Source organism: Falco cherrug, chromosome 9, assembly GCF_023634085.1.
Source record: "Falco cherrug isolate bFalChe1 chromosome 9, bFalChe1.pri, whole genome shotgun sequence".
Lineage (NCBI taxonomy): Eukaryota > Metazoa > Chordata > Aves > Falconiformes > Falconidae > Falco > Falco cherrug.
The window spans coordinates 32,176,516-32,190,924 of record NC_073705.1 but is presented as its reverse complement, the minus strand read 5'-3'; the positions used below and the strand labels follow the sequence as shown (position 1 = coordinate 32,190,924).

The 14,409-nt window shown below is 41.3% G+C and overlaps 2 protein-coding genes across 3 annotated transcripts in view; one reads left to right on the top strand and one right to left on the bottom strand.

The window, feature by feature from the left end:
- Positions 1-8,158, bottom strand: part of PANK1 (pantothenate kinase 1) — a 48,367-nt gene extending 40,209 nt beyond the window's left edge. Inside the window, exons 1-2 of the mRNA XM_055721453.1 lie at positions 8,021-8,158; positions 6,899-7,023 (exon numbers count right to left, since the gene is read on the bottom strand). The gene's annotated coding sequence lies outside the window, so the exon portion shown is untranslated. The remainder of the gene's footprint in view (positions 1-6,898; positions 7,024-8,020) is intronic.
- Positions 8,159-8,386: 228 nt separating this feature from the next.
- KIF20B (kinesin family member 20B) overlaps positions 8,387-14,409 on the top strand; it is a 43,313-nt gene continuing 37,290 nt past the window's right edge. Inside the window, exons 1-5 of one of the 2 annotated variants that reach the window (XM_055721448.1) lie at positions 8,387-8,524; positions 10,964-11,120; positions 11,650-11,736; positions 11,849-11,965; positions 12,152-12,290. In XM_055721448.1, coding sequence (XP_055577423.1) covers positions 10,965-11,120; positions 11,650-11,736; positions 11,849-11,965; positions 12,152-12,290 — 499 coding nt within the window. In that variant the 5' untranslated portion in view covers positions 8,387-8,524; position 10,964. The remainder of the gene's footprint in view (positions 8,525-10,963; positions 11,121-11,649; positions 11,737-11,848; positions 11,966-12,151; positions 12,291-14,409) is intronic. The other variant, XM_055721447.1, reaches the window with a different exon arrangement.

Here is a 14,409-nt window from a genome sequence, read left to right as displayed (position 1 = left end):
AGTTTCTTCAGATTTCAGCTGTGAACAAACTTTCAGCAAGGGAGCCTGGCCTGTTTCAAAACTGCTTATCCTTGGCTGCAGCATGTTGTAATAACATCGGGCAGGGCAGCATCAAACTGAGAACTATACGCTGAACTGTGTTTGGAAATACTTTCTTACTCTGCAAGTCTGGATATGCCCAAAGGCTGCAATCCAGCCAGCCACCTACATATTTAACTCCTCGCTGAAGAATTGCCAAAGATGAAACTTCAGAAGCAATTTAGCCAATCTAAGACTACCTAAAAGAGAAGCAGCCCTGCCCTTTTGTCCCACCAGCATTTCTGCCTGCTCTTCTGCTGTCCCAGCACCTGTTTGACCAGCTACATCTACTTGCTGATTTGGCTGAAAATAATGGTGTAAGATTGTGTTTAAAAAATTAGCTGCTCATTAGTTCAGTCTTTCAGAAGCAACCGAGACTTCACGAGTTTTCATTATCTTTCATCTGCTAGTCCACTTTCAGGGAAGAAGGCTGTTTCTCTTCAAGGACTGCAAAGAGCACTGCAGTCTGATTGCATGGCATAAGTACAGGCTCTTCTTTTCAGAAGTATGACTTCATTCTATGCAGGGCAGGTATCTAGCGTGTATTAAGCTCCCTGCCTTCTGTTTTTCCTACAGGATGGGCAATGCCCAGCCTGAAATACTCAGAAAATACAAGCTTAAAGAAAAGAAAAGAAAACAAAACAGACAAGCTCAGACTAAAATAGGAAATGCCCTGGGCCATTTGCTATTGTCAAAGAGCCATTATTTTTAAGTCATTTAAAGATAAAGTCACTGCTTAAAAATATTTGTTTTCTAAATGTTAATTCCTTGCCTTTTTGTTGTGCTGTAGGATAACTGTGTTACCAAATACTAGACATTAATTTTGATATCTAAACTAACAGGCTAGTGAAGAAAACAAGGTTCCTACAGAGGGCAATTTGGTTACGGTTATATTGCTTAGCTGCACCTTGTAACGTAACTGCAAGAATAAGAATTTAACTTAGGCCTGAAACTATTCTGAGTGTTTCTCGCCACTGGCTCTACAGGAAGCTGAAGTTAAAACATCTGAAGGTCAATGGTGTGACTTTCCCACTCTAATCATATCTTCCCAAGTTCAAGGAGAAGCCCTGAATGCCCAAAGCTGTGATGACATTCTGAGGAATGGTACATTATGTCAGAGAACAACACTAGTCTCTGAGGTCAAGACAGACAGTTGACACTTGCCAAGAATAAGAGCAGCTCTGTCTTGGGTGTCAGAGCCAGAAAGATGAGTAATACTACATGGAAATACTGTAATGGCTACACTGTATCATATCCTGCTCCTTAGATTTAGCCCATGTTACATGAGCAGTAAGCTTCTTGCTCTTGAACCACATCTTTTTTAAGGTATCTTGTATTTTTGAGATGCCGAAGTCTCCAGTCTTCTGGCTTCTATGCAGAACTTTCATATACATCCATACACACACACACACACCCCTTTAGTGGAAATCTCTCAGTTTCTTCAGCTATCAGCTATAGATCTGATAAATATTTAGATATACCTTGGTATCTTAACCAGTTGCTCTATTTCAGAATTGCATTACTCTAGACAAGTATGGACTTCATGTTCCAATTTATTTATTTTGTTAAGTTTCTAGTAAGATGACAGAGCAACAGTTGAGAATGTAACAAGCAACAGAATGTCTTTAGTAAAATTTTCCGGGACTGTTCTGAGAGCTCTGGAACCATTAAGATAGCTATTTACAGTCTATATTTTATGCAATACTACAAAAGGAGAAACAGTATTCTCAAAAAAGTAATCCTAAGGACTAAAGCTTGAATTTCTTACATCACGAAGAATTTTCATAAGCAGCCTGGAACTGAAATAAAACTTCTGAAACTTCAATTGAAATAAAACTCAAACACATGTTTCATTTTAGGCAAGTCAATTCTGAGATTTTACCTTGAAATGATGGTTACTCATGCTGGTATTTATACAACTTTGTGAATGATTGAAAAAGAATCAACAACACATGGAGAAAAATAAAGTTTTACTAATAAGAACTGGAATTTATGCCCAGCCCTTAACCTGGAGGTTACAAGCTAACACAGTGTCTGCAAAAAAAATAATTAACATCATGTATGGCAACAAGTGGCAACAGGCCTAGCCCCAGACTCAGAGCTAAAAAGACATTATGCAAATATTTGCAGAACTTAAGCACAGGTTTAGAAATAAAGAAAAAAAAGAAAAAAAAAAGAGGGGACATCATTTCAGGATACCAAACAAAATCTGTTTACACAGTTCAAATACACTTCATGAAATATAAGCAGCATATACAGAAAACCACTTTCTGAAGTAGACAGCCAATGTTCCTGGACTCTCATCTGTCCTGTATCACCAATACTACCCCATTTTTATGTCCAAAGGATATAAGGACTTGAAATCCATAGAAAAATTAAGATGCAAAATCCTGGCTATGTGAAAACAGTGGTAAAACTCATACTGACTTAAGTACAGGATTCAGTGTATTATTCCATCTGTAGAGCTGTTTCTAAGAGTATGTCCTGAGACGTCAGTATAATGTTGACCAGGAGGGAAGACTATTGCACACCTAGTCAACACCATCAGTCTTCCTGCTTGCAGATTCTCTGTAAAGGTTTCCCGTTATGTGATTACCAGTAGCTCAAAAATGCCTGGTTTACATGATTCAGCAACCCAAATTGAGGCAGTGTACTGGGTCTGGCTGGAATGGAGTTAATTTTCTGGGGCACATCACAAATGCCCCAGAAACTGTATTTGGCAGGCAGTTCTACGGAAAAGCCACCTATGCAGACTTGTTCTTAAAAATAAGACAGCTTACAGTTTAAGAGTAGTCATCTTTTCTCAATAAATATACTTTCACCAAAAAAAAACCCCTTTGACTGTGTATGTTTTAATACTTTTTTAATAGTTTTACTACTGACAAACACCTGATAAGCAACTACACTATCTGCTACATGACTATGAAGCAGTCAGGCAAAACAGCTGATACATTTATAGGACAAATACTTGCATCACAGTGAGAAAACAGTTCTTACCATTTTCTCCAATGGAGGTCACTTTTGCTGTTATATAGCCTACTATGATATCGTCCTGTTTGGCCTGATCAGCTGTCTCGTGTCTAAATGCTTCAGCCCCTTTCATCAATAAAGAAGCAAATACTTAGTCATGACTGTCTTACAGCATCTGTTGCCAGTTACAGAAAGACCCTAGAAGAGGCAGAAGAAAAAAAAAAGCCATCTTTTTTTTTTTTTGCCTCCAGTTAGTAAAGGTTCAGTTTCCTTTGGTAGTAAAACATATATAAATATATACATACACACAGAGATACACAAAATATGTCTCAATTATTATTCATCTTGACAGCTATTAAATTTTACTCCAACGTGGCCGTTCAAATGACTAGCATATATCATAGAAACATTTAAGAAATATATTTTATCATTATTTATACTGTGATGATGTTAAAAAGCCCCTGTGAGGTTAAGAATCCTACTATATTAGGAAAACATGCCCTAATGGAAGGCCCTAATTATTCTACCTTGAAAAGCTTAGTGTTCATAATAATAAAAGTTTTAAATATGCATGGGTGGGTGAGGAAAATATATAGCACACTAAAAAAATCAACTGCATTACTAATTCCTCAGAATATTCAAGCCATTCACTTCCTTCAGTCACTAGAGCCAGTATAGAACGCTATGAAGCACCTCATTACACATGCTTCTGAAATAGCTGTTCAAATAAAAATAACATGAGAACCTAAGTATACTCATACACTTGGTAAGCGTAATGATCCAAAACACACAATTATGTCTTCAGGTACATTTTAAGCCTGTTGATCAGAGATAGAAGGTTCTGATTTCAAAATACTAGACCTGACCTTCAAAATGGTGACTACTTATATTACCATATTAGAGAGAATAATAAATTTTGAAACTTTTTTGTTTAATTACAAGATTTAAGAGTTTGGTTACAGCTGAAATGATCTCTTTAGTTCATTAGAGAATTATGAAATAATTTGAAGAGGGACAGAAGGAATAACCAGAGGGTTGAGGGAGAAGCAGGAAGAACTGGTGATAGCTTTTCTGAGTTGCACTCTTTCCAGAGACTGAAGTCTTGACTCATGCAAACTGAACAAAACACATCTCAGTAAATATATTTCAAATCTTCTCCTATGTAAGACAATACAGCTTCTGCTCAAGGAGTAACACTGTGTTTGCCATGCACAGCTTCATTTTCAAATGAAGCTATGAAGATTTAAGAATGATATGCTGAACAGATGAAACATCTTCATTATACAAAACTCTGACGTGGAACTAGGGGGCCTCACTGCACCTATGAGAAGCACACTCATGGCAGTACCTAAACAAGCCTTAACACAACCACATCTCTCTCTCCTCAGTGCATGACTTTTTAAACAACCATGACCCAGAGCACAGGAAACCCCAACACCTCACTTGCTGGAGGAGCCAGCTCTGGCCCTGGGAAGTTGCCAAAGGAGAAGTGTCAAGGCCCAAGTCCAGCACCAGGTGCCACAGCTTGCCTCCAGCTGCCTCTCAGCGATCCCCTCCTTCTTCCCCAGGCTCCTGGCTGACTATCTCACACTGGCACGTGCTACTCAAGCCCCCTCTTTGCTAGTGGGTCTATGATTCATTTTCCAGACTGTATTTTATACTCCCAGAGCTCCTCAGGTAAGTAACCTCTGCAAGCACCTTCCAGTGAAGGTTTCCTCCCACCCCACCCGCAATCCTGCAATTACTCAGCTAACCAAATCAGCCACGAAAAAGCCGCAGCATTTGCAGGACAGGGGCTAGCAGAAAGCCTCTGCACCCCTGGGAAAGGGCACTGATGCCCTGGCCAGCCCCCCTCTGCTGCCCAACCCCCCTCTGCTGCCCAGCCCTGCTGATCATCTGGTCTTGACACCGTATCTACCTTCAGCGTGAAACCTTCCAAGCCAGGGAACACCCACAGCCGTGCCCAGCTCCTCTGGCAGCCCGTGGGCCAAGCTAGGTGCCTTCTGCTAGGGGTTGGCCCAAGAACCTGGCAGGGTTGAGGCAGTGGAGTGCAAGCTGTGGTCTTGCTCCTAGCTGAGGCGGTTTCCACCAGCACTGCAGGGCAAGCGGGGCTGGGGGGGCCTTGCAGCAGGGCTGAGGTGCTAAGTCTGGACATTACTGTGAGCCTCACGCTCTGGGCACCTTGTTTCACGTAATCAATCTGATATACGTTCATGTCTGTTTGAAGGAAGAAACACTATGCTAGTCAACTTGCACAGGATGGCAATGTGAATGTTTGTTTGTTTCCAGGTGACTGCCTCTCTCCTGCTTGGTTCAAGGGAAAGCTTGAACGTATGCCCACTATAGCACACAAACTAGACTGACAACCCAAGCTGTTCTTAAGTTTGTGACCTTAAAGTTAGTCTTGCTGTTTCAGATAACATGACACCAACTTCTACAGAAAACCAACAAGACATGTTTTAGGAGGCACAAGCAGGCAACAAGCAAATAGGTAAAGAATCAAAAGTCAGCCACAAAAAAGTTATATTGAATGAACTGGGAAACATAAGACTAAAGAAGCAGCTCATTGCTTAAAAGAGATGATAAAGGAAAACATACCTATATTCCTAAAGAAAAAAAAAAGCAAATGAACAGCCTGCAAAGTCATGAGTTCATAAAATCAACTGTATATGCATTAGAAATAATGTCACCTGAAGGCAACTGAGAGGAATGGGGCAGTGAGGGTACCACTGTATAGGTCCAGATTAAAGGAAGTGTGAAATGCATCCACAGAACTATGCAAATAACAAGATAAAAATGACAAGCACTGCCCTGAAAAACAGGGGTGAAAAAGGGCTGACATGGCAGACTACCAAGAAGATAACACAATGCACCATCTTCCTCCAAGACACCTCTGTGACAAGGAACAGGAGCTTCCTTGCCAGTCGGCTCCAAATGACCCCTGAAGAAGGACTTTGTCTCCAACCAGGACAGGAAGGCAACGCTGTCAGGGCATGGGGAAGCACAGTAGAAACACATGTGCTAAGGGGGGAACTGAATGAAGTACTTTGTTAAATCCCTGGGGAAGGTGAGTTGAGTACAAAGAAGCTGAAGCCAGTCCTGGTTTGGCTGCTGCTCAGATATGCTGAAGGATGATGCTGGGCCAAGTCCCAGCAGTGTTGACTGTCTCTCTCATTACTTGTGACAGCAATGTAAAAGATAGCTGAGATACGCTGTGTCGTGGGGCATCCTCTCACCACTCATATGAGTAAACTATCCACAGTTTTTGAATTCTGTCCCAAATACAAGGAGCATAAGTTTCTAAGGGTAAAGGTGAGAGTTCTAACAAGTAACTTATAAAAGAAACTTTTCCCCTTGGAGAGTGGCAACCTTGCTCCACAAGTTATAGAGAATTTAAAAAGAAAAATAATCAAATTTCTGAGATGAATGAGTTAACTGTTCTGGCAGCAGCTCCTTCTGTTGCAACGAATTGTCCTTGCACAAACCACTTTAAGGAGTATATATTAGTAGAAAGCCATAAAGGTTATTTACATAAATGGAGTTTCATCATCTCCCACTTCGAAACAGGCTGGATTAGTTATGCTGATCTAATGTTTTATTTGTCATGGTTTGTCTGAGGCTAGAAGTACATGTCAGATTGTGTTTTAGTTTGCTCTTTCGGTATGCTGAAGGTAGCCCTCTGAGATACTAGTTTAAATTATGCAGCATGTACTATATTATAAAAACAGTTTCATGTATCTAATATTCAAACAAAACCAAAATATTGATTGTACCATGAGCTTTCTTATGTCCTAAGTTAGCAAGAACAATTTTCTGCAGCCAATAGCTCCCAACTCTTTTAGGAATATACCTTGCAAAATATTCTCAGAAGATCTTCAGTTTTCCTTTACAACAAGTGGAAGAGAACAACTTTCAGGTCTGCTCCCAGACCTTTTCTCTTTTTCTCTTTCTTTGAGAGCCATCCTCAGTCCCCTCCTGGTATGAGAAAGGTGATTTGGCATTAGGTTAGTTCAGCAGTTGGAATTCACTGTTCTCTTCAGGATAGAAACTAAGATACTTTTCAGAAAGTTAGCAAAAGTCTTAGAGAATGTCTATAAGAGCTTTTCAGTTTTGCTTGGCAAACAATTTCAAATTCAATATTGCATCATTTTCTGCTGTTAAAGCAGACCAACTTTTGTAGCATGGCCTGCATCTGAACTGAAATCAAGTATACATCTTTTACTGATATGACAGCCTCAGTTTAAAGAAAGATGGGATTTGATCTTAAAGACAACCTCATCAAAGCAGCTGATCCAGGATCTGTGTAGGATTATTCTTTTACAGAATTGATTGCACTAGAGGGCATTCTTTTCTTCAAATGAAAGACAACATTTGGTTTTGGTAGTTACTGACTACTTTCAAGTTACTTTTCCTTTCATTTCAATTTTAAACAGGCAGACATTCCTTATTAAAGTTCAAAGAATTCCTGAGTCTAAACAGAAACTTATGGTGACTTTTCTTACCAAAACCTGCATGTTTCCACACGCTGTTCTAGAAAAGGATGAGCTGTTTGGCCTTATGACACTGTTTTGAGAATAAAGCCAAAAGATTTCTCTCATTGCTGTTTATGAAATTAAATCCCCATCATGTAAACCTGGTACCAAAAAATGGCCACCTGGAGAAGGTTTTAAACAAAGACACCTTACTAACTGTTTTCCACAGCTGTCACTCTATCAGTATTGTAACCCAGGGTAAGGAACAAGTATAGTCCAAACTTAAAACTGGAATTTCCCAATTCCATGGATCCCTGCTCTGATATAGCACATCTGCAGCTTGAGATGGTCACCTGGCCTCTTCCCTTTCACTAACTGCCAACACTGATTGTCCCGTTCATATACAGACTACAAAGCCTCAACTTGCTGCTCAGCCTGAAAAACGCCTGCAGAAATATCATCACTGTAATCACCCTGCGTATCGACAAGCTTGAACTTACATACATCCTTCTTGTCAGGCCTGAGGGCGGCAAGGCCCGGGCACCGCAGACGGCGAGGCGGGCAGGTGGGGCAGGTGAGGCAGGCCGCAAGCAGGCCGCAGGCGGGCGCGGCGAGGCCAGGGCGCCTTCCCGTGGCAGCCCAGCTCCTGCTGCCACTGAGGGGACAGGCCCAGAGGTTTCTGGGTGCGCGCAGTACGGGAGACCCAGTGCACACCCGCTCGCAACCCAGTGCCGTAGCAAAGCCCAGCCGCCTGCGGGCCAACCTCCCGCCGCCGCGCCCCGCGGGCCCCGCCCGCCAGAACTACCCTTCCCGTCGGGCCTTTCGCCGCAGCAACGTCCGCCGTCCCAGGGGGCCGCGCGCGCCGCGCTCTGCCATTGGTCGGATTTGAAAAGCAGCCGCGGGGCGGCGTGGCCCTGTGGCGGTTGTGCTGGGCCGGGAGCGGCGCTGCCTGCGCACGACGGGGGTCGGCGGCGGGGGGCGCCCGGCGAGGGGGAGGCCCTCGGGTAAGTTCCACGGGTGCCGGGGCTGCTGGGCTTTCGCTTGAGGGGGGAAGGAGGCGGTGATTGCCGCCTGGGGGCCGCGGAGTAGGGAAGCAGTGCGGGTGACCGTGGCGGGGGGTATTGAGGCTTCTCCCCTTCGCTTCGCCCTGCTGCGGCCGTCGTCGCTAGCGCTACGGGGCGGGGGGGCTGCGCGAAATCTTCGGTACCGCGGTGGGTCGTGCGAGTCGGCGGGGGGTCCCCCTAGGGCCGTGGCTGGCGGAGCCTGCGGCAGTGTCCCCTGAGAGCTTCGCGCCGTTGCGAGGCCTTGAGGTAAAAGGTTGGTATTTTCAGAGGGAAAACTGTCCTTCTAAACGCTTTTGAGCGTGAGGGCCGGTGCTTTGTGTGTTACGTAGGCTGGCAGGCATCCCGTGTGCTCCGGGGCCTCTCCGGCCCGTTGTGCCGTCTGCCGGCCCTCCAGGCCCCGTGCGCGGGCTGTGCCGCGCTCCGCTGTGCGCGCCGCGCAGGGTCGCCTTCCCTTAGGCCGCCTGCAGCTCTGGACTCTGTTGTCATGATAAACAGAGTTGTAATAACATATGCCGCTGTACAAGTTACTTTTTCGTGGCTACAGCCAGGCAATATACTAGTTTACGCTGAAGTATCTAAGGCAATCGCAGCGCTGGCCCAGCCCGCAGCTCGGGGTTTGCGGGCGGGCGGTGGCCCCCCTGCCCGGCTGCAGGGACACCTGTGGCGCCAGCTTTGCATGCGGGGCTTTGTGTTTATCTTCTGCCCCTTACCTAAAAAGGCACGCAATGAGAGCATAATCTTGACAAATCACACTTTAACATAAGCTTATACTTCAAGCAACAGAACTGTCAGTTTTCTAACAAATGAGTTTCCTGCCAAGGGCTGATAAGAGTTTTGCGCTGCGATTTTTCTGTAGCTGATGAATAGGACTTCCACATCGTGATAGCACAGGTATGTTTCTTTCCAGTAGTATCTTATTCCCAGGTCAGCGTTTTCTCAAGCTCTGGTAACATTTCAGGTCAAGCTTTTCCTGGTTTTCATACAGTTGCTTGACCAAAATAGAAACTGTAGATTAGAAGAAACAGAATAAACGTGGTTGCTTAGTTTACATATAACTTTACCTCATTTGCAGCTTGGTGATGTTTGTCTAGCTTCACAAAGTTCTGTATCTGCCTTCTACATGCTAGATGGGAAGATTGCACTATTAAGTGTTTTGGCACCGAAGTGCAGGCATGTTTCACGTTTTATGCTGGGGGGAACAAAAATGCTTTGACTGCTTAGTAAGCAACACTCTTCCTGAGCAAAGAGGCTTTGAACCAGCCCTGGTCTGTCCATTGTTTCAATGAACACTGTGTGTTCACCGTTAGTATTTAGAGAGACAATACATATGGGTCTCTGTAGCATTGATATGGGGATGTAGTATTAGAAGACTATTCAGTCATTGTGACCAAAGCTTCAAAACCGTAGGAGGCCATGTGGAATGTATCTAATTGCTAGAATGAATGCTTGCTGCCATAGGCTATGGATAATTGTCCAATGAGTTATTTTATATTTACTTAAATTAGTTATTTAAGTATATAAACTTAATCCTTAAAAATGTCCAAGTCACATCTGTAATATCACAGAAAAAAGCAATAGGAGTGTAAAGTGCAGACAAAATACTACTATTTTAAATAAAATACTTTTAAAAGCTTATTTCAAAACTTACCTGTCTAATATCAACACAGGATCAATTTGTTTTCATTTTCTATAGCAGCGTTTCACTGCCCAGATTGAGATGCACAAAAATAATTAAATTACAGATAAATAAATGAATTTCTGATCTGGAAAACGACTGGGAAAAGTTACTAAAAAACAATACTTGTACTCTGGTATGACATCTTCTAATTTTCTGGTGTCACCTTAATAGCTAAAACTATTAGGTTTTGGAATGTTTCTGAACTCTATGTTGCATTAAGCTACACTGTTATCTTTGTAATAGCAACTGTTTGACAGGTCCTGCAAAGGCAAACATGAAGCTTGGGTTGCTCTTGCAATGAGCTTTTATTCTAAAGAACACTATAAAGGGGTGATGGAAAAGTGGATGTGGAACAGTATGATTGGTTTGGTCTTTTTGTTGGTGTGTTTTTTTTTTAAATCCTGTGTCAGACATGGTTTTTAGCAAGGTTGTGGTCGATGTGTAAGGCTTTTCTGTGCTAAGCAGTTGCTTTTCATTGAAAGAAGAATGGATGTTCTTGTTTCATCATGATGCAAACCCCTCTGCAGACTCTTTCCCCAGCTATCAGAAACATGCTATGTAAATTATGACAAGGGTGAAGAAAGATTTTTCCTTAAAGAAATTGAAGCTTTCTGTTGCAAACTGACTTGTCTTCTAAGTGACTTCAGAAGCTCTACATTAGGTAGTCGGAGAGGAAAAAATAGTTTTATTTTATCTTTCAGGATGGAACCAACTCTGGATAACGTGCAAATTCTCAGACCTTCCTACATTGCTAGTGTTGAGCTCCTTGAAAGGACAGGACCAGTAAATGTGGAAGATATTAAAGCAGATCTCTCTGCTGACTTTTCTTTGGTTTCCTCAAGCTCAGACACAAGCCAGGTAAGAAAGCTTTAATGTTGGCATTGTTTGGATATTTTTTTTTTAAAAAGCTTAGTTCTTTCATCAGTAAGAGCAATCAGAATTTTACAGAGAAGATAAAAAGCATCTTTAATATGTTTCTAATTTGGAGGAGATAGATAAGATTAGATAAAGTTGTGTGGTGCTGCATTCGTACGTTATTGGGTGCATCAATCTTCTATGAATGAGGCTAACTGCCAGTCCAGAGCAGCTTAGTCATAGAATGTTGTTGTGGGTTTCATTCTCGATCTCTAGTTAGCCTGAACGTAGAGAGTGTGTGTGTGTGTATATGTATGTGCTGTAAGATTATGAACTCTTAAGTTATCACAGCAAACTTCTGCAGGGGCCTTGTAAAGCACTTTTAAAAACTGATATAGTAAATTACTTTTGCTACCCCTGTCATCAAATAAGTGTTCAAAGTAGCCTGTTGAAAATAAAACTGCCTTAACATGCTAATTATCAAAGAATCTAGTCAAATGTCTAACTTTTTTTTTTCTCTCCTTAAATTAAGAGGAGCAGTTTGGAGTCTAAGGGACACATAGAAGTTTGCTTGCGTATTAGGCCACTTACATCGCTGGAAAGAGAAAATGAATTTCAGGTGTGGCATTGCTACATTTAAAAATACTTGGAATGTGTGAGGGTTTTTCCCTTTTAAGTTGAGCTCTTCATAGTCTTTCCATACCTGTATTGATTGTGTTTCCTTTTAATAGGACTGCATCTCACTTGAAGACTCAAGAAGCGTCATACTGAAGCCCCCCAAAAACTCTTTGAGTCGGCTAAGTGAAAAAACTTCTGGACAGATGATGCAGAAATTCACTTTCTCAAGAGTAAATGAATTGTCTTTAAAAGTTTTTTAAATTTCTGGAAAAAGTTGTTCAACTTATTAAATAACCAAGCAAATTTTAAACTGTCAATAGTGTTTAACATTATAAACATACAGAACGTAAAAGATTTTTTAAAAGTCTTTAATGATTGCTTAAACAGAATAACAATATTTCTTGGGTAATGCTTAGGTGTTTGGACCTGAAACAACTCAAGAAGAATTCTTTGAAGGTACCATGAAGCAACCAGTGCAAGATTTCTTAAACGGATGCAATCGTCTTATTTTTACATATGGTGTTACAAATGCTGGGAAAACCTACACGTTCCAAGGTATATCTAGAAATGAGTTCTCCTTGAATGACCTTCTGTTTTTTAAAGTGAGGATTCCTTCTAGCAGCAATATAACTCTTTGCTTTATTTAAACTGTAAGCCCTATACATTGTCTTCTCCTGAATATTAATAAAGAGCCTTTGAAAGGCTCCTTCCATAACAAGTATCACTAAATCGCCAACAAACAGTCGTTCCCAGAGTTAAAACATGTAGTGTTACTGCTTTGTAAGGCTCTAATAATTTCAACGTAGTGTGTGTGACTTCATTTTTTCCTCCAAGTATCTACAGTGTCAGGGAGAAGGGGCAGCTGGGGAAAAAACACTTTGTATATATCGGGATGTGAAAAGTGTAAGTCATTCTACACCAGACTAGCTTTTAATTTTAATCATTATGCATATGACTTTCATAATAATAATCTTGTATGCACCATCTTCAAATAAGGAATAGTATTTCAGTCTGTTTCAATTATTATAGGCAGAGATTAAAAGTTTTAAAACATGTTTGATTACTTCCAAGTATTTCTGTCTTGTCTCAAGCTTCTGAGCTTATCAGTAATACCCTAGGAGACTTTGTCTTCTGATGCCCTAGTTCTGTACTGTTAAGTCTCAATATCCCTTCTGGTCAGAAGATGTCATTTAATTATTTTTCAAAGCATTTTAACAAATGAGGTGATTTGTTTCGCATGGAAATAGTTTCTTCTCTAGTGAAATGGCAGTTCTAGATGCTATACTGCTCATTTTATATGCAGAAGTAGTAGAAGGACAATGAGTTTTGTGCCATGGGAAATTGATTTTTATAGAAGTGACATTGTCTTCCAAGTGATTATCTATTAGGTGGTTTATTACTGAAGAATACTGCCAGTACTTTGTTACCATTAATCTGGGGCAATAATGGGGATGATCTTTCCATTCCTAATAAATAATAGGTAAATAAAAAACACCAGAGTTCCTAAAGTGTATAAGCCCCCCACGCTTTACTAGTTTGGGGTATACTTTGTTGTGTGTGTTCTCAAGAATTTCTGATTCATGACTTTTTAGATTCTGGAGATTCTTTCTTGGTATTACATTTTTTAGGATTTAACTGTCAGCTCGTGATAAGATTTGGCAGGGCAGAATGTTGCTCACTGGGTGCCATGATTTCCTCTTCTGTTATTCCCATTACTGTCAATGTAGCCTTTCCACTTCGGCACTACATGGGAGTCTATATTCAGTCAGCGGCAAAGGACTCAAATGAAAGATGAAGCAGCTTTTCAGGACTGGTCGTTGTTTGCCAGTGACAGTTGCTTTGTTCATATTAAATTGAATTAATTGTTAAGTGGTGTTGCAATAAGCAGAAAATGGTTAGAGAAGAAAGGAGATTAGGAAAAACAAATGTAATAATATATTATGTGGTTACTAGCTTGCTATTTGAGTGCAACCAGATTTTTACGTAGGTTCTGACTTAGGTGACACAGGTAGGGCTGTCTGTGGTAAAAACCTGTCTTTCAGGAGTAGGAGGAATTATCAAAAAGCTGGAAAGTGATGCTGTCAGTCTGAGATGGGACAGCAGTTTCTTCCACTCTCCCTTCTCCTCTCTGATTTAGAAATCAAAGATAAATGAACCCTTTTTAGAATTGCAGCCCTAAAAACTAAGGCTTTTATTGGACTGCTTTTTGCCTTTCAGGTGCAAAAGTAGTATGCTCTGAGAAAAAGATCTGGGACAAGGAAAGGAGTGTCTTCACGAGGCTTCTAGAACTTTTTTCATAGGGTCTATGGAATTAGGACAGGACTAGAGCTGAGAGATCGGAATCAGTTGTATTTCGAGATTACTTGCATGAGAGAGTGTGAAGGCAGCCTGAGAGATGCAATTGAGGAACTGCACATATCTATTAAATGTCTGTTGGTCGTGGTTGGTTTGTTTTTTTGGTCCTTAATGCTAAGCTTATACAGAGTACCCCAGCAGTTCTTGTTTTATATTATGTGCCTTTACTGTCTAAGGGATACAGCATGAGCTGTTGCTGAAAGCCAAATACCTTTCAAAACACTCTTAACACAAATGTCATTACCCTGAGAATACAAAACCCCACTGTTTAATGCTGTAAGTTACCTCCAAATTTCTCATGTGTTACCTTGAGGTTAGA